The sequence below is a fragment of the Colletes latitarsis genome, chromosome 12 (genome assembly GCF_051014445.1).
Source record: "Colletes latitarsis isolate SP2378_abdomen chromosome 12, iyColLati1, whole genome shotgun sequence".
Classification (NCBI taxonomy): Eukaryota; Metazoa; Arthropoda; class Insecta; order Hymenoptera; family Colletidae; genus Colletes; species Colletes latitarsis.
In genome coordinates this window covers 20,698,625-20,718,291 of record NC_135145.1, presented here as the reverse complement: position 1 = coordinate 20,718,291, position 19,667 = coordinate 20,698,625, and the positions used below count along the sequence as shown (strand labels likewise).

The 19,667-nt window shown below is 40.3% G+C and overlaps 3 protein-coding genes across 10 annotated transcripts in view; 2 read left to right on the top strand and 1 right to left on the bottom strand.

The window, feature by feature from the left end:
- The first annotated feature begins 179 nt into the window (after positions 1-179).
- On the top strand, positions 180-1,873 carry LOC143348915 (uncharacterized). The gene is made up of 2 exons (XM_076779648.1): positions 180-413; positions 1,032-1,873. The coding sequence occupies exon 2, from the start codon at positions 1,032-1,034 to the stop codon at positions 1,617-1,619; it is 588 nt and encodes a 195-aa protein (XP_076635763.1). The 5' UTR covers positions 180-413; the 3' UTR covers positions 1,620-1,873.
- A 2,281-nt stretch (positions 1,874-4,154) lies between these two features.
- Positions 4,155-6,485, bottom strand: LOC143348975 (uncharacterized). The gene is made up of 4 exons (XM_076779778.1): positions 6,437-6,485; positions 5,078-5,245; positions 4,874-5,005; positions 4,155-4,476 (listed from the first exon to the last, which is right to left on the bottom strand). Exons 1-4 carry the CDS (start codon positions 6,440-6,442, stop codon positions 4,282-4,284), a joined length of 501 nt encoding a protein of 166 aa, XP_076635893.1. The 5' UTR covers positions 6,443-6,485; the 3' UTR covers positions 4,155-4,281.
- Positions 6,486-10,459: 3,974 nt separating this feature from the next.
- Positions 10,460-19,667, top strand: part of LOC143349083 (cytosolic carboxypeptidase 1) — a 28,676-nt gene continuing 19,468 nt past the window's right edge. Inside the window, exons 1-15 of one of the 8 annotated variants that reach the window (XM_076780020.1) lie at positions 10,463-11,033; positions 12,869-13,017; positions 14,916-14,998; positions 15,294-15,405; positions 15,451-15,611; positions 15,671-15,815; positions 15,879-16,010; positions 16,078-16,221; positions 16,361-16,532; positions 16,701-16,767; positions 16,918-17,093; positions 17,159-17,753; positions 17,810-18,319; positions 18,687-18,865; positions 19,198-19,497. In XM_076780020.1, the coding sequence (XP_076636135.1) occupies positions 10,930-11,033; positions 12,869-13,017; positions 14,916-14,998; positions 15,294-15,405; positions 15,451-15,611; positions 15,671-15,815; positions 15,879-16,010; positions 16,078-16,221; positions 16,361-16,532; positions 16,701-16,767; positions 16,918-17,093; positions 17,159-17,753; positions 17,810-18,319; positions 18,687-18,865; positions 19,198-19,201 (2,733 nt within the window). In that variant the 5' untranslated portion in view covers positions 10,463-10,929 and the 3' untranslated portion in view covers positions 19,202-19,497. Of the gene's footprint in view, positions 11,105-12,868; positions 13,018-14,915; positions 14,999-15,293; positions 15,406-15,450; positions 15,612-15,670; positions 15,816-15,878; positions 16,011-16,077; positions 16,222-16,360; positions 16,533-16,700; positions 16,768-16,917; positions 17,094-17,158; positions 17,754-17,809; positions 18,320-18,686; positions 18,866-19,197; positions 19,498-19,667 lie in introns of those variants that run through there. The other 7 variants (XM_076780019.1, XM_076780013.1, XM_076780016.1 and 4 more) reach the window with 7 other exon arrangements.

Below are 19,667 nucleotides of genomic sequence, written 5' to 3'. Positions count from 1 at the left end.
AAGAAATTGTATACTGTAAGTATTGTATAAATTTATTTTGCACTTGAGCATGTAACGTCTTGTAACGAGATATTTGGATAAGTAGAAAGCAAACGAATGTTGTGCAGGCGTTGAACTAATTTCATTTATCGTGTGCATGGATTCTTCTGTTTGTTTATCGCGATCCTGTGCACGGTAAACGTCTGTCCTTCTGCAGTTCACCGGTGTGATATGGGCGGACCTGAAGTCGAACATTATAGTACGGAGAGTACTTTCGCCAAGTGGCGATCGTGGTGGGGGGAGTTGGGACTTGAACCCCGAGACCCTATGGGCCATATATACTACGGTCCCATGCAGTTCTCTTGCTACTTGGTGTCAGCTTCTCGACGATTCTGCGCAAAGATCCATCGAGAGGGAGGCTAATCAAATACAAGGTAAGCGTTATATTTTTAAATCATCGGAGTTGCAAACCCGAAAATAGGGGAGGAACCACCATCACAGACAATTTAACAGTTGAAAATTAGAATCTGTAGGATGATCGTGAATAGGAGCACTTTCGAAAATCAACCTTGCGATCGTTCTATATTTATATCCGGTCTGCGTAGTCGTTGCGTGCGTTCAGACAATTTAACAATGATCGATCCACGTTTCTACGGTTAGATCGCCTTTGTTGGAACCAACTGTTGGTCTCGACCAGTTGAACTTGACGCACCGGAAAAATTTCGCTAGGCGCGACAGCTCGATCGCGTGTGTACACCCACGGGGCAAACGCGAAACACATTCTGTGCACGCTTCAGGCTCGCCTCTTTCGTATGCTATCCCTCGATTCTCATCCACGCGGTCGTCTTTTCAGAAACACACTTTTATCGACACGTGGCATGTTGCTTGATTGTTTCTGCATAGCTTTGCCTAACTGTGTTGCATGTTTCAGGTTTGCAACGCTGGAATAAACGACCTTGACCCTCTCCCAATTACAGTTAAATCAATTAATTGAAATTAAATTAAAAAATTGAATCTTTTCCGACTCCAAGTAACCACGAAGCTTCTTTTAGATGAAGCTGTACGTCTTTATGGGGCTGCTTGGGCTGGCGATGGGACACCCTGGACTCCTCAGGGTCCCCAAGGTGTACAACGCGGTGGTCACGAGCAACCAGAACCTGTCTCCGTCCAGGGCAGTCCCAGTGATACAGCCAGTGCTTCATCGAACGGCGATCGGTTACGTCCCGCCATTTTATTACACGCAAGTAGCGTCTCAGAGTGCTTTGAAAAGCAGCGAGGCGAGCGGCGAACCAGACTCCTCGAAATCAGCAGATAAAAAAGAAGACAACGCGGGCTCAGGATTAAAAAACAAGCAAGAAGAGGAGCCTCTGAGCTTCTATCCAAATTATCAATCGCTCTATTACGATCCTTATTTTTACTACAATGGAGTAAACCCTCTAATCCCGGGAACCTATTACGCTGATTATCACCCCTATGGAATTCTCGAGCCCATTCCTGCGTCCACGCCAAAGGATGGAGCCTCTGGGCATCTGCTTCCGGGTTACCACGAAGAAAAAAAGGACACCACCGAGCTAGAGAAGGATAAAGTGCCTGATGTGCCACCCCCGCCTCTTCCAACCGCGGTACCCAAGAGCTCTTGAAGCGAAAATTGTGAATAAGACTAGCATTATTTAAGAAGAAATCGAGCGTTGGTTTTAACCAGGGCTGCGGGAAAAATAGAAAATAGAATGTAAATATGGAAACAGTATTGTGAAACGAGTATTTCATTAAAATATAAGGAGATAATGTTCCATCGAATAGCAATATTTCACAGTATTCAGACTAATTAATAGCATTGCAAATAAAAGGTTTTTGCTCAAATTTTCCCCAAGCCCCGGTTTTAATCTCAAAACACTGTAAAGACTATCGCGCAAGAACATTTAGTACATAAGGGTTTTTTTTAATATTGTAAGTCGATACAATTTTTTTATTATGTAAATTGTCGTATCGTGTGCTGGTTTTCATTATAAAATTTATCAAGACTGTTCAACAACCGCTCTTGCAATGATTGCTATTCTTTCTAGCGACCCAAACTTTTATGGAGAACGTCAGCTCCTCGTCTTGGGGCCCGTTTACTATGATTTTAACATTTTCAATTACGTCGTTTTTCCCGCGAGCGACCTCGAACGTCGCCATTACTTTGCTTTCGCCGGGAGGAATTACTTTTACACAGGTGACGTTATAGAAATCGTCTACCGATATTCCAACGTTTGTTTCGGTTGTTGCGCCCCTCTTTATGGATAGGACCACATTGTGCTGGTACAATAATCTACCTATATCACGGTCACACTTACCCCATTGGGTAACGTCCAGTTTCGTGAGGATCTGGAAGTAATCGTAATTTCTCAATTTTTTATTTGTACGATAAAACCTCCATGCTTTACTAATCGTACTCAATTGTTACACTGCTCTGAATCTCCATAAAGCCAGCAATTTTTAAAAAGTAACACATCATTTACCAAAAATACATCAGAAGTGGCTTCATGGAAATTTTAAACAGTGCAATTTTATTTATAGAGCCTCTGTTGTGTTACTATTTATACAATCCCTTGTTTGCATGCTTCACTAATCCGTACTCAATTGTTACACTGCTCTAAATCCCCATAAAGCTAGCAATTTTTAAAAAGTAACACATCATTTATAAAAAATACATCAATAGTGGCTTCATGGAAATTTTGAGCAGTGCACTTTTATTTATAGAGCCTCTGTTGTATTACTATTTATACAATCCCTTGTTTGCATGCTTTATTAGTTATACTCCATTGTTACATTGCTCTAAATCTCCATAAAGCCAGCAATTTTTAAAAAGTAACGCATCATTTACCAAAAATACATCAGAAGTGGCTTCATGGAAATTTTGAACAGTGCAATTTTATTTATAGAGTCTCTATTGTATTATTATTTATACAATTCCTTGTTTGCATGCTTCACTAATCCGTACTCAATTGTTACACTGCTCTAAATCTCCATAAAGCCAACAATTTTTAAAAAGTAACACATCATTTATCAAAAATACATCAATAGTGGCTTTACGAAATTATTTATAGAATTCTATTTATAAAATTGAAAGTTTACTTACTGGTGTCGACGCGACAATGGCTTCCGTAGTCTGAACAGTGTCTTCTTCAACGCTCTCGTAATCTTCGTAATATTCATCATTTTCCCCATTCTTCTCTGTCGACGTCTGATTATTAGTAGCAATTGTTATCGTTCCGTAAACAATTTTGTTTTCGCGTTTGACGTTCGAAGATTTGTTATGTTTTATTCGATTGTTCAGAGCGTGGTCACTGTACTTAGGCGTCGTAGATTTCTCTTTTTCATACTGCTCAAATATCATACGTTGTCGAGCGCGAAGCTGGTCTATTAGTATTTGTCTCCGCGCTAGATCGTTCGCGTATTGTTTACGATTTGTCATAAATTCTTTATGGTAAACTGACGTCTCTCTATCGTCGGAGTAATTCGCGTTACGTCGTTCGATTACTCTTTTAGGCAACTCCATAACTTCCACGAGGTTCCGGTCGCTCGAACGTCCTTTGTTCGTTGGATTGTTATAACCGGTTTGAATCTGGGCCAATTTCAACTTCTTGTAGTTTTTCTTCGTGACTTTGAATCCGTTTCTCGAAATATCTCGAGACACATTTACCTTCTCCATTGTATTATCCACGAAACGTTCTTCGATTCGCAATGTTCCCTTTTTGTCCACTGAATCATCTGGTACACGTTTCGTAGGTTTGTATCTCTTCACAGTTTCTTCGACAGGATCGATTGCGTTCGACTTTTTGAAATTTTCATTATCCAATTCCACATCACTCGAGGTCGTTTCTATTATTAGAAATAACGTTAACGTCGCGAAAACACCGAACCAAAGATTTCCTCCCATTACAATTACGTCTCTTCCCATCGATCGACGCGAACGATTTGCGATCGAGTGAACGACCGAGTTAATTCATCTTTGACCTCCGGTTTATCTATTGTTTCTGCAGTGACCTCTTCATTACTATTCTTTTCGAAAAGATAATAGCGTTTTCTAATCACTATGACAACGAAAAGTTGAAATTCAACGAAATCTAATCACGCGGGGGGAATAATAAGTACGCGATTATATTTCGTATTTTATTAAATAAAAAATCTCTCCATCGTACAAGTAAATATCCTCGAGTTTAATTTTATTTCACACTTTTTGGAAGGTGGGGGTAAGCAACAGGGAAACAGTCGTTATTTAATTCAAATTAATTCACTTAAAATGTAGTTTTTACTGTTTTTTTATATCGACTCGACGGTGATGCTGTCATCGTCGTTGCTGTCCTTGGTGTCGCTCGGTTTCTTCATTTTCTTTTCAGATTCGATTTTCGTGTCCAACTTTTCCACACCGTCGTCCTTTACTTCGGTTGTTTCCGTGGTGGTTGTGGTTAATTTGGGATCTGGACACGGTTGGGACGGTTTCACCGCCGGATAAAGCTGCAGGAATAACAGTTATTAAAAATTAAATTACAATTACTAAAAGTGCCAGTAGGTGGTTGTTTAGACTGAGATTGGGGCCAGGGAACATTTTTAATTAGAAGATTTATATGCTCGTTTGATGGATCAATATTGTATACAATGGGAGATCAAAGTTCAATCTGACTGCAATACTAACTTATCTATTATAGATATGGACTACTTGCAGTTTTGTGCAACAATGTAACAATGATTGTAAAATAACGTTCTCAATTTTGAATTGATTAATTTCGATTCGGCTGTAGTTCATTTTTTTTTTTTAAATTAGCTTAGAAAAGAGGAACAAATATTTAGGAAGGGGGAAGTACTAGAATTCTGTCGCAGAAGGTTTATTTGTGAATGAGTTGGACGATATTACCGGGCCCAATGGAACTCGAAAATCGTAAACGGGAGTGCCATAATAGAAACTGTAGGTAGGCAGATGTGGGACTGTTGGCTTATTATTGGCGACGACAGTCGATGGAATCGCGTTTACGTCCTGAGTCTGCACCTGTAACGAGTGTAAAAAGGTGATGTAGATCAGGAAATAAAAAGTGAAACGTTTCATTAATTGTTTTATTACATTGTAGACGTAATATGGAGAGTAGGTGTCCTGGTAGTGGAGAAGCTGAGGATGCACGTTTATGGCTGTCGAGGGGTATTGGTAATTGCTGAGGTACAAATCGTGCCACGCTGGCTTCGACTCCGTCGACGCGACCAGGATCACAGCGATTGCAAGCAGCGTACAAACCTTCAATAGTATAATCAATAAGAAAAAGAAACAGGTACTGGTTAGGATAAATCAAAGTTTAATTCTGATTTATTAGGATTATGTATGATCAATTATACATATACAGTAGAATTCCTATTATCTGGAAGTGTAGTAAGTTTATTTTTTATTAATAAATAAAACTACAGTACCCATGGTTGGATTTATTAAAAATCGAAAATGAAATTTTCTAAATTTTTCGAGGAAAATAAAAAATTTTAAAGCGTTCTAAAAAAATTATTTTTAGCTAAGGGGGTTAATTACAATCATTTTTGGTGAATAGACATACCCCCGAAATCCTACCCACTTTCGAGAAAAAAATTCGTGAAGGTGGATAAATTTTTCGACAAAATTGTAAAATTCCAAATCGTTCTAAAAAAATTATTTTTGGTTGCAGGGGTCAATTATAATCATTTTTGGTGAGTAGACATACCCGTGGAATCCTACGCACTTTCGAGAAAAAAATATAAAATAACAAACAGGTACTGGTTATGAGCAATAAATCAAAGTTTAATTCTGACTTATCAATATTATATATGATGAGTGGTATCATACATCTACGTATCAGTTATTATACTATATTTTTCCAACTTCCATTTTAAAATATCTTTCATTAACCTCGTTCGAAATTTTACAGCGATCCATGCAGGATGCCAGCTCCCACCCACGCAAAGAATTTGATCGAACAATCGAATTGCAGCTCCGAAGATTTCAAGAGCCACAATATAGCGTCCTAATAACAGGATCGACGATACATGATTCTGATATTCGTGATCGCAATACAAACGAGCGTGGTCCGTTAGTTATTTTAATAAAAAGGAATCTTCCCTGAGAATCTAAAACGCTTTCTTCGAATCCGAGTACACTGTTTTACTCGAGATGACACGAGAAACAATGCGGTTGTTAGAAATTTACCGTTCCCTGCGTGGAATAGGGAATCACAGTTTTGATACGTTCGCGGCGTCTCTGTGATCCGCATACGAACGATCGTGAATCGCAAGCAACACGGAAACAGTTGTTCGTGTCCCGAGAATTATTTATAAAAACCACAGTGCGTATTTCTGAAGGAACTGCGACGTATTTGGACCGATATTTTTCTTCACGAACGTATATTAATTTTCGAAACTCGTTTGAAATAATAGTTTCATTCGAAATTGCTTGCGTTGTGCTTACCTGCATGGTGTGCGATCGCAGCTTCGCGGTAGGCTCAGAAAACTATCTGCACTAACCTGAATTTCAGCCCTACTCGCGATTTATATATTCCTCTTGGACAGTAAATCCCCCACCTCGCCAAATATCATACGCGATCGTTATTTTTTTTTTTCCTTTTCTCCCACGCTTAGCTTCTCTGTCGCTTACATCCGATCATCCTGCACGATCAACGGGATACCTGCTCCGTGATTCTTTTTTCTTACACGATACATGGCGAGACGTTTACCTCTACCAGCTTCGGCGATTCGAATTCGGAACGATCAACATCGAATATCGCGTTATAGATTCTCAGGAACCAGATCTCGAGATGATTCGACACAAATCCCGGTCCAATTTAGCATCGTGAAAATTCTGACGCGCCATTCAGCAGGAAATTATTACCATAAATCGTGCTCTCGTCGAGTTTCGTGAATTTATAGATCGAGCGTGAGGCGTTATTTAAATAAACAATCATTCCGAGGATTATACGAGTTTCTTTTTCAAAGCATTGCTTTTTAAAATTTGTCTGGATTTTCTAAATATATTAATGTAATTAAATGTATTGTATTCTGTTTATTGAGATCTAAGATACACGAACCGGTTTGTGATAGATCATTTGGAATATCAATGAAGGGTGTGGTCAGCCATTTGACATCCGAATCTTTATTCCTCGAGGCTTGGCGCCTCTTTTGATGGATCTAGGTGCGCTCTAAATCTCGCGCCATTATGGTCTCGTCGATGTCTTTCAGTGATTAACGCTAGAACTAAGAAATTAAAACGATATAATCGGAAATAAATATATCCATTCTCTTATAATAAACTGAATTTTCAAAAATCCGGGTCGAGTAAATTTTTTGATCACTTTGATTCTAGCGTTGAAAACACTGTGCTCGAAAGAACCCTTTAAAATCTATTTGGTTATCTGTCAAAGGGAACATTGGACTCGAGGTTGACTTCAAGAGGATTTCTGACGTTTCCTAGAAAGTTTGTAACCTTCGTTTCGTGGATAAAAAAAATCCTTGGGAAAATTGTGGAGTTGGTAAGGGTCTATCTATTTAATTAGTATTTTACACAATTGGTAAAATGAGCCTTTGCAGTGACTTCGCCATGGCCTCCGAAATATGGTTTACAAGGTTGCACGGATGAAAATGCAAAAGGCAACTTCCGACGGTACAACCAGAAGGCACGAAGCGGCGTTGACAGTCAAAGAAAGATGAATGATTGGAACGGATGTCCTCTTGACGTTTCAGGGTACGTATCATCCCCATAAAAATCCTTTCACGATCGAATTAAATTACTTAAAAACTCTACTAGCGGTATCCGATGCTCTAAATTGTCTCCATTTATTTTCTCATCGAGACGTTATTGTTCCAGCCTCGAGGCAGACGTTTAGTAAACGGAACTGGTAACTTTCTTTTAGAAAAGAACTCATTCCACTCGTTCTACTATATCTGGACCACGGCTAAGCAGAGTTCTTTATTTTTTTCTCTGAGACTTTCAGTGGCGTTTCAAATCATTGCTAGAGAAATAAAAAGAATGTGTGTAGAAGGATAATAAATACTTTCAAAATTTGACTCTTTATTTATTTTTATTTTTTTAGAGATTTTCAGTAGTTTCAAATCTATTGCAATTGGTGGTTGCTGGAGGAATAAAAAGAGTTAGTATGGAAGCATTTTCGACTGGTTAAAGTATGGATGAGAGTGTTGCAGATAAATAATCCTTCCAAAGTTTAACTCTTTATTTATTTATTTTTATTTTCAGAGATTTTCAATGGTGTTTCAAATCTTTGCAATTGGTGGTTGCTACAGGAATAAAAAGAGTTAGTATGGAAGGATTTTCGACTGGTTAAAGTATGGATGAAAGTGTTGCAGATAAATAATCCTTCCAAAGTTTGACTCTTTATTTATTTATTTTTATTTTCAGAGATTTTCAATGGTGTTTCAAATCTTTGCAATTGGTGGTTGCTAGAGGAATAAACAAAGTTTGTATGGAAGGATTTTCAGACTCATTAAAGCATAAATACGCATAAGAGCCTTGCAGATAAATAATTCTTGCAAAGTTTGACTCTTTATTTATTTATTTTTTTTATGCAGCTTTTAGAATGCGTTTCAAATCTGTAATCTAATAAACAAAGTTTGTATGGAAGGATTTTCAGACTCATTAAAGCATAAATACGAATAAGAGCTTTGCAGATAAATAATACTTGCAAAGTTTGACACTTTATTTATTTTTATTTTCAGAGATTTTCAATGGTGTTTCAAATATTTGCAATTGGTGGTTGCTAGAGGAATAAAAAGAGTTAGTATGGAAGCATTTTCGGCTGCTTAAAGTATGGATGAAAGTGTTGCAGATAAATAATCCTTCCAAAGTTTGACTCTTTATTTATTTATTTTTATTTTCAGAGATTTTCAATACTGTTTCAAATGTTTGCAATTGGTGGTTGCTACAGGAATAAACAAAGTTTGTATGGAAGGATTTTCAGACTCATTAAAGCATAAATACGAATAGAAACCTTGCAGATAAATAATTCTTGCAAAGTTTGACTCTTTATTTATTTATTTTTTTTATACAGCTTTTAGAATGCGTTTCAAATCTGTTGCAATTGGAGGTTGTTAGAGAAATAAAAAGAGTTAGTATGGAAGAATTTTCGACTGGTCAAAGTATGGATGAGAGTGTTGCAGATAAATAATCCTTCCAAAGTTTGACTCTTTATTTATTTATTTTTATTTTCAGAGATTTTCAATGGTGTTTCAAATCTGTTGCAATTGGTGGTTGCTAGAGGAATAAACAAAGTTTGTATGGAAGGATTTTCAGACTCATTAAAGCATAAATACGAATAGAAACCTTGCAGATAAATAATTCTTGCAAAGTTTGACTCTTTATTTATTTATTTTTTTTATACAGCTTTTAGAATGCGTTTCAAATCTGTTGCAATTGGAGGTTGTTAGAGAAATAAAAAGAGTTAGTATGGAAGGATTTTCGACTGGTTAAAGTATGGATGAGAGTGTTGCAGATAAATAATCCTTCCAAAGTTTGACTCTTTATTTATTTATTTTTATTTTCAGAGATTTTCAATGCTGTTTCAAATGTTTGCAATTGGTGGTTGCTAGAGGAATAAAGAGTTGGCATGGAAGGATTTTTGGGCACGCTAGAGTTTGAAATGGAGCGCCATTTGAAGAATCGATAGTCTTTGGAGCTCGTGAGGCGTCGACTGTTCTCGTGTAAATTCGCACGGCTACTAATCAATCCGCGGGAGGTTTCGTGTTTATCAACAAGTGCCGCATACACCTGATACGCGACACCCTTCCGTGACGGTTGTTGTTTCGTCGGAAGTGCTGGTGCATCTGTGCATCGCGGTTGCAACGAGGTTGAGACTCGTCCTTGCTCGATCATCGTGTCGCGTTAAACGAGTGTGTTTTCATCGACTTTCTCACCCTTCATCCGTTTCTCCTCTTCCTCGTTTCGATTACGCCTCGCTGTCGTTGCACGTCGATTTCAATCACGATTCGGTGGTTTTAAGAGCCTCCTAAAAGTCTGGAGAAAATCGAAGAATCGAGGCTGCGAGTTTCATCCCTTTTAAACGAACTCCACGTTTTCAAAAACGATTATTTTGGTTTTATACTTTGGATGGAACGTTGGATGTATTTTTAGTCGGTCGTGGTTTTTGGAATTCCCTGGTTGCAGATATTTTACACGTCGAGTCCGAGTCGCGTGTTGTTGACAAGATTTTGGGAAACTAACGAGCGTTTTGGTGGTGATCTTTTGGCAACCAGTCGTCGATTCCATCATCTCCCGTCTTATTTAGCGAACTTTCAGCACGAATCGAGACCCCGTCCGTTTTTAAATAGATCCACGGATCCCACGATCCACGATCGTTCCAATCAGAAACCAAGTCCCTCCCTTTTACTTTTTTTCAACGGGTCCGGTACAGAACATAAATCGAATATGAGAGTACGGGACAATTGACGCGATCCGTGCGTTCGTCGATGTTCGAATTAATTTTCGGGGGTTACGATCGAGGGTGGGGGTGTTCCGGTATAAAAAAATATGAGAAAAGGGGCGCGGTTTTCGGAAAGCGGCCGTCACTATAAATAGAGGCGCCTCGTGCGTGCGTGCTATGCTTTTAAACATAGTTTTGGCAGCGCGAAACGTCAAACCGCCTCGGAGTGGCAAAGTGCGTGGATCGTTCTGCGAATTTCACGGAAAAGTTTCCACGAGTATCCTCGCTTTTCTCATCGGTGATCCCGTGTCTCGAATCGCGCCAGATAATCCCAGAAAATGGGACGTACGCGATCTATCGCGTGATCGATCGTGGATCGTTTCGACGTAATAATCGCAGAGAAGGTCAGCGAGAAAATAATCGAATCCTTTTTTTCTTCCTTCCTCTGATCGCGATGGAAACTCGTGCTCCTTTCGGATCCTACCGATCTCCGTGAGTTCGTCATTTGTTTTTGCCGTGGAAAGAACAGAGTTAAATGGATATGATTAGTGTGTCGGAGAAGCACGACAAAGAGAACCAACGACCGATGGAGGGTCAGTTTACGGACGACGAAAACGCGCTGGACACCCAGGACGAAGAGTAAAAAATCGCGCCAATTGCATAAAGAATCGTCCCCGCGTTTCATGCGTGTACTCGTCGCTCTGCATCAGGTTTCCAGTCCCCGTTCAGAACGCACATTTTGGAGCCGTTTGCACGCTTCTTTTATTCGCACATTTTCCAACATACACGATTTTCATTCGTCAGAAAAATTATCGAAAGCCTATCGAAAGTACCAAAGCATTTGGGTGAGTTTCTCACAGCATTTACAAGCATATTCTACACTGTGAAATTAATTAAAATCCCCTAATCATTGTTATCGTTCAGTTTTGCTGAAAATTGAACCACTCGATAATATTTAATCCACGATAAAATAACTGAGGATTAAATTTAAATATTTACATCATATTTCAATTTAATTTTGTTTGATTCGTAGAAATATATTAATTAAAATCTCCTAGTTATCGTTCAGTTTTGCTGAAAATTAAACCACTTGATATAATATTTAATCTACGATAAAATAACTAAGGATTAAATTAAAATTTAATTTTGTTTGATTCGTAGAAATATCTTAATTAAAATCTCTTAGTTATCGTTCAGTTTTGCTGAAAATTAAATCACTTGATACAATATTTAATCTACGATAAAATAACTAAGGATTAAATTTAAATATTGACATCATATATAAATTAATTTTTTTTGAAACAATTACTAATTAAATTTAAACACTTACCATCATATTAAAATTTTTTTTATTCATAGAAACAGAGAATTAAATTCTGGTAGTTGCAAAGTGTAGAATACGTTTGAATAAATCCTGTGATTTTGAACTATAATAATTAAGGTACTCGAAAAACAATGTTTTAAAGATAATGTTTCGTTTGGCCTGGTCGTAAAGATAATTGCAAAATCCACGTTGGCACAAACGCGACACGACACCAGCCAAAATGTGCAGTTATTAGAAACCGTAATTTTATTATCGCTTATAGTAATTCATAGCCAATAAATCTCGCGTGTTTTGCTCTACAATGTGGTTCCTCGAACGTGGACGCGAATCGCAATTTTTTTAAATGCGGGTAATCGTTTGTAAAATTTGATTCAACGTGAGTAGTGTACTATTGTTACCTGCATTTTTAAAAAATAAGATTCGCAGGTTCCACGATGTCTTTAATAATATTCGATTAAAAAGGAGATATCGTGGAGCCTCGTCGAAGATAATCGTACGCTGATTAATAATAATATCGAACGCTGTCGGCTGCTTGCTCGCTGCATTTTTCGCGATCATTCTCTTTCGTTTATTTCTGAGCTTGTTCGACGTTAATTAACCTTGATGGGTGACGCGTTCTCCAACGTTTGGTATTCATTTCCCTGACATTGGCAAACCGTGTCCAAATCGACCGCGAAAAGTGATTAACGCGTATTAACGTTCGAATTGGCGCGCCGCCAAAGGATAGTCGATTAAATTTCTTTGGTCAGTGCACGAGAATTCGTAATGATTGTCTTCTCTATCGCAGATAGGAAGGATTTCGTAGGCGAGAAAGTATCAGCGAGCTGCGCTTTGGTTAAGTACAAACACGACGATGGATTTCTGTTTATTTAATCGTATTTTTCTGGTCCTCTTAATATCTCAAAATCTCTGTGTATCAACTATTGTAAACAGTCTCGATAGCATTTACGTGGTTTAGAACGATCGAAAGGGATTTTTCAGTTGTAAAAATTAAGTATCGTTTTGAGCCTTTTGCCTAGCTTTTTGGTAGTCGAATCTTGCATGGCTTCAACCACTGTGTGCTGTTTGTCGTGCAATGCTTAACAGTCATGTTCTTGACCAGTTTACCGTGACCGATAATTGAGCTTTCATTGTTCGGTTTGCGGTTTAGTGCGATGCCACCAAGCAATAAAACCGCGGACGAGGCTATAAACGATGCGTTGTTGGAGAAGCTCAGAAGTTGCGCGTCCAAGCCGCAGGAGGCCGGAGATACGTTTAGAAACATTGCTGCCAAGATTCATGCGCGTGTCACATCCTCAGGTAATCGCTTTTACACCTCTTTCTTTTCTACTCCCAATCCACAAAAAGTATTACATCGCATGCTGAAGCAAATCTTTCTGTTCGTAGCCATAAGCCAGTCGGATCTCGAACGTGGAAGTTTCACGTCGAAACAGATTAGACACTTTGAGACGAGCTCGTGCCGTTAAATTGCTATTTTTATCGCGAACGTTGGCTTCCATTTCATCGGTCTAATCACCAGCAACTTGCACAATTTAATACTCGACGTATTTCCGTTCCGCGAATACCGACTGCAATTCTTTTTCGCGTCGCAGTGGCGACCAATTTGCGTCTGCACGAACTCTCCGCGAAGCAGGTTCGCGAATCATGGGAAAGACTGAGTCTCGGTATTTTCGACTGCACGGAAAGTAGAGAAATTTAAATTCGGATCACTTTCCAACATAACTCGTTCTGGATGGCCTTGCGAAATTCATTTCACTCGCTTTTGTTCAGGAAAAAAAGAAAACGATACGTGTCTAGATTCCTCGGGAGGCGTTTATGGTAAACGAACCGTTATTTTGCAAGCAACGAGAGTATCGAGATGCAATATACAATCAAAACTGCATTTTAGTAGGACCGTAAATTTAGGCGAGGATTTATTTATGCCAGTCTCGATCGACGACCGTTTATCATAGGAGTGCTTAAGAGTGACGAACAGGTGTGCGAATTGTGGAGTCCGCTAGGCGTCATTCGTTATTTTCGAAAAGCCGGCTATCCCGGTTACATAAGGACTTTTGGTAATGCTGATAGATCGTTTGGGCATCGTCCAAGCCATTGCAAACGCGAACAATACCGGCGTTCGATCGTCTCGTTGAATTGCGGTCGTGCCAAATTGATAAGGACTTTCTATCCTCTTGGTCGATCCTTCTGCATACCCGAAAGTCCCTGTGGACAGAGTGTCTTTGCTCTGAGTCATCGTTTCTAACCAAATCCATAGGCCACTCGAGCTCTCCTGCACGCCGCCACCTTGGTTCATCCTAGAAAAGGTCTCATTTCTCACTAATAGATCCTCAAAATAATAGATTTTCTTCTAAATAATGTGTGTTCTTTGTCCTATCATGATGGAGGATATCGAATCTTGAGAAATTAACGCCATTTTTATAACATGGAGTATTTTGAGAAGCGTCAAAAGTGGCAGTTGATTTGTTTGGCTACTCGAGCTCTGCACGTCGCCATCTTGGTTCTTCCTTTCTATCATTTCTCATTAATAAGTCCTTAAAATAGTAGATTTTCTTCTAAATAATCTATGATCTCTGTTGTATCATGATCGAGGATATTGAATCTTGAAAAAGCAACGCGATTTTTACAAAATGGAGTGTTTTAAGAAGCGTCAAAAGTGGCAATTGATTTGTTTGCACGCCGCCATCTTGGTTCATCTTAGAAAACATTTCATTTCTCATTACTAGGCCCTTTGTGAACCTTCTTTGAAATAATCTATGTTGTTTCTCGTATCATGATCGAGTATACCGAATCTTGAAAAAGTAACACAACTTTTAAAAGTATTTTGAGGCGATAGCTTTGCTTTGGCGACTCTTTTGGCATGACATATCAATGTCCAGTGTTTTCGCGGATAGTGTTCATGGCATTGAGCACGATTGGCCTTGTGACAAATCTGAAACGGGAGCCGTGCATTTCGCCAATCCACGGTACGCTTGGTATCGCATGGAAGGCATTGTTACTCGCACCTGTTCGTCCCATTATTTATCGCGACAGAGACGGCGAAGACGGATTTGGCAACGCTTTGCTTCGTCGAACATTTACATCTTGTTTCACCGCATTGAATAAATAGCAATCTCTGCATTTCGTCCCTACAAATTCTCTCCTCTGCTTAGATCTCTCTTTTACAGTTATAGAATATATTTACAATGATTGCTTTTCAGATAGACGAATACGCGAGCGCACGTTGGAGAAACTATGGCGCAAGAATTCCGGGGCCATGGAAATCTTCATCGCTACGCTGGAGGTATCAGAGGATTTTCGAGTAGCTTTTTAAATTCTAGACTTGATCGACACTCCTGCGAACCTAATTAGGCGCGGTTAACCGCGTCACGAAATTGTTTGCACGAAATGGCGTGGTTAGGTCGCATCAATGAGGACCTCCGGGTTTGTCTATCTCGTCCACAGAGCTGGAAATCCGTTCGTTCCATTTTCTGATATGTGTTGGACGCACGCAGCCCCCGGAATAATTACCCTCGCGGCATTTCCATCGAATCGTCACAGTTTTTTTTCTTTTAATCAAATTTCTTTTCTCGTTACAGAACTGCAAGGATCACGTGATCAACTATAGCATCGCCTGCATAATCCATAAGTGTATATCGCCCACCTACACCAGAGCGAAGTCCAAAGGGAACAAGAACAAAAGTGCCACAAGTAATAAAGTAGTCTCTAGTATTTTCCAGTCGATATTATTCACAGATTTCTTATCGATTGCAGAGTCCAGTAGCCGGATGGCGGTGATGCAGCTGATCAATTTAGGCATCACGCAAGTTTTGCTCAAGCTTTTGATTAACCTGCAACACGCGGACACTATTTCCAGCGAAGTCCTCACGCAGGAAGTGCTTTGGATATTGGGCCAGGTAAGACGTGCTTTATTGTACATGAGATTAGAGATTTTGCGTTGTAATGAAAATTACAGGTGGCCCAGAGGGACCAGAGGTTCGCCATAAAAATGAAACTGCTTAACACCATTAAAGTGTTCCACATGCTTCTGAAGCAGCATTATAACAACAGCAAGACGTTGTTGTCCTTGTTGATCATCATGAAGTGTCTTGCTAGAAACTGTGAGTGTAAACTCGAACGTCCTTTTATAATGCTTTCTTAATTTCTTACATTACATTGGTTAGCATACTCTCTGCAAGCATTGGTGAAGGACGGGATCGCCAGCACGTTGGAGAAAACATTCGTCTCCGTTGGTTACTCGCCCCACCTGAAACTCAGATTCCTCTTAGAGTGCTTCAAATATTTAACAACAAGCAGTACGTACATTGCTACTTAAGAGTTAGTTAACAAGTTAATTGATCCGTAAAATGTTCTTGGTCATAGAATTCTGCTGCACGAAATTTGTAAAAGTGGGGATGGTGCATCTTCTCATGAAAATATTTGAGAGATGGGAACGATTCGACGGACAGATGAGGCTGAAGATCTGCAACAGCGCTCTGATCACGCTACAGCACCTCTGCATTATAAGTGAGTTTGATGTCGTTTGTTCATTAAAAATTGAAGTAAAGTTTTTTAAACGCAGTTTGTAATTTAGTCACTATCCGTGTCTTCTGTATTTCACTGTCTACACGAGTCGACATTACAAATAGCCTTTTGTCCGTTTCAGAAGCTGGAAGAAAGGCTATAAAAGCGAACAATGGACTGCAAGTACTGTACCGGTTCTGTAGTAACTGTCCCGAGGATAAGGCGTACGATGGTCTCTTGTCGCGTATATGCGGGATAATCAATCAGTGTCTGGAGAAGAAGGAGCTGCCGGTTCCTGAAATGTCCCCGGCAAGGTGAACGAAACCTTCAAGGTCGTTTCGAATCGATTTAACTTCAACTTCGTTCGACATTTGAATACGCTGGATATTTCAAATGCTACGTCCACTAATTAAAATCACCTGTCGTATCACTTAGGATGGAATTGTTGAGTTAGAGAATGACGAATGCTTATTGAATTGTAGATTTGTGTTACCGGAGGTGAACATCAGACCTAACAGCGCCGAAAGCGGTAGCGACATCGACAGCCAGGTGCGTATTTTCGTCGGAATGATGTAACGCGCGAGACGTAACGCTTCAATACGCGTTGCGTGGCCATAAAACATACTCTTTTACCATCACGAGCGAACGTGTTAAATTAGAGAGCCCCCGACAGGCATTTGCATATCGATATTTGCTCAGGCGAACAGCGTGGCGTCGCTCGGGAGGCTGTACAGCGACCTTGATTCCGGAGACGACGAAGAAAGCCAAAATTCAAGGTCGAACGACACCATCGTGCACGCGGTAGACGAAGTGGACGAGAGCAAATTCTTCGCTGGCGTTTTCACGTCCCAGAGATCCGAGGAGGATCTCAACGAGTACGCAAACTACATTCTCGTACCTTGTCTCTTGGTGGATCTTCTGACTCTTCTCCATTTTCTAGGTACAATATCTTCTTCAAGGAACTGGGCAATCTGCAGTCACAAGTTTATTTGTCGAAATTTTCAATGGAGAAGCTGATAGATCCTGTTGATCCTGCGGAGGAGGACAAGTTGAACTCGCGTTGTATAAAAAATGGCAAACCGTTCGCGAAGGAAGTAAACGGGAAGAACCAAACGGAAAGCGGACCGATCAAAGTGTTCGAGGACATGTCCTCGAGTCTAACGGACCAGCAAGCGTATTGCGTGGTGGCTAGTAGAGTTAAAAGCGTCATCAGTTTCGTGAAGGTCGCTTACCCGGATCTGGTGGGCGGCGACGGTCTTTGCACCGAGGAACCGTTGAACAACAAAGACAGGTGGGTCTGTAGATCCAAGCTGCTCACCTGCGTGGAACGAGGTCTTCATGGTGGCACGCTGATGCAAGAGGTGGTCTACGATCTCGACGCTATGGCCTTCAACGACGCCGTGAATGGTCGAATCTCGAACGACAATGGTCTCTGCAACAGGGACGAGAACAGAGTAGGCAAACGCTGTGGTGACTCGAAGTGCTTGCAGTTTGAGTCCAGGTTCGAGAGCGGTAACTTGAGGAAAGCCATTCAGGTACAATTCTGAGATTGAAATTTAGTAATCAAATAAAAGAGCATACTTCCTCGCAGATAGGCTTGAGAGAGTACGACCTGATCCTGACGCCAGACGTGAACAGCGGCTCCAGGCACCAGTGGTTCTACTTCGAGGTCTCGAATATGGAGAAGAGCTTGACGTACACGTTCAATATCATCAACTGCGAGAAAGCGAACTCGCAGTTCAATTTCGGGATGAAACCGATGCTGTTCAGCGTGACGGAGGCTCAGCTGGGCAGACCAGGCTGGGTCAGAACCGGCGCTGACATTTGTTATTACAGAAATTGTTATCAACGACCCACCAAGGGGAAGAACTACTTCACCACCTCGTTCACGGTGATATTCCCGCACTCGTACGACGTCTGCTACCTGGCGTACCACTTCCCGTACACGTACAGCCAGCTGATGAGCAACATTTGGAAGTGGACCAAGAGGGTCCCGGCGAACACCTACTTCCGCGCTGAGACTCTTTGCGAGACTCTAAACGGAAACGAGAATCCCCTTTTAACTATCACGTCTTTGGACTCGAAGAGCAATCCTATCGAGGTGAGTCTGGAGGTCAAAGGACAGCTAAGGGTCCTCCAGAAGTTACGAAAGGATGTAGGAAATTGTATAATACTTATTATAGAGATCTAATTGTTAGTTGCTCAAGAATTTAACGCGTTCACTGTTCGTGACTCGGATGTGGGTCATATCATCGTGCTATTGGATACGCCGCTGAGAAATCGGACAGTGAACGCGTCGATATTTGGAACTCAGTGAATCTTTGAATGAGAGGATTTGGAACTTACGAAAGGATGTATGAAATAGTCGTAGAGAAATGTAATATGTACAACTCAGGGAACGTTTGAATGATAATCTTTTAGATACACAAGTGATGAGGACTTGGTAATGTCTCATGTTTATTTTTTAGAATCGCAAGGTGATATTTCTGACGTCGAGAGTCCATCCAGGTGAGAGTAACGCCTCCTGGGTAATGCATGGAACTTTGGAAGCGTTGTTGAGCAACAATCCTTGCGCGTCGAGCTTACGAGACGATTACGTGTTCAAGATCGTGCCCATGTTGAACATCGAGGGAGTGGTGAACGGTTGGTGAGTGAAAATTGAATCGCATACAACGAGAAAAAATAGAATTCGGTACTTTAAGAATGTATTCGTACCTTTATTAATATTTAATTACACAAGTTACACATTCGCGCCGTGTTTTAATGATATTGAAATATCATGGTGACTTATCGTAGCAGTTAGAGAACCATTTCGCGATGACGAACTACGCGTCGTATATCTGGATGACCGAAACGTTTCGATCTTGACCGACCGTCCGTTCTGGAAGCCATTTTCATTTCGAAAGAGCCGATCCATTACGAAACGTTTCGTCTTGCGGATGTACGAATAATATTAACTAAGATGAATTGTTCCAATAGGTGATGAAGTGGCGCTGACGGACCCCCAACCCTACACCAAAATGATTCCAGTTATTTAACGATAATAGTTCTCCTTTGATTCATCTTTCTACCTTAATGCCTGAGATCCCACGCATTTCTCACGTTCGTGTTATCATCTACGAGCCTAGAGCGAATAGCTAACGATACGTATTTCGATGGAAGGCGATCGAAGAATAGAAAAATTGCGATGACGAGCGCGCGATATGTCCGCCAGTGCCACGAGTAAAATGCCCTTGCGAGAACGATCGTCGATAGTTTGGAGACCCGTTTACAATTTCTCGATAAAAAGAAAAATACTTGGAATTTAATTTTAAACAATCGGGGCTTCCAATGACTCTGGAGCCTCCAAAAATCTCGATATCGATAGATTCCTTAGATCAGAATGAACGATGAGCGATGATTGTCGCGATTGTCCCTCGCGCGATGACCACGATACACACACGATACAT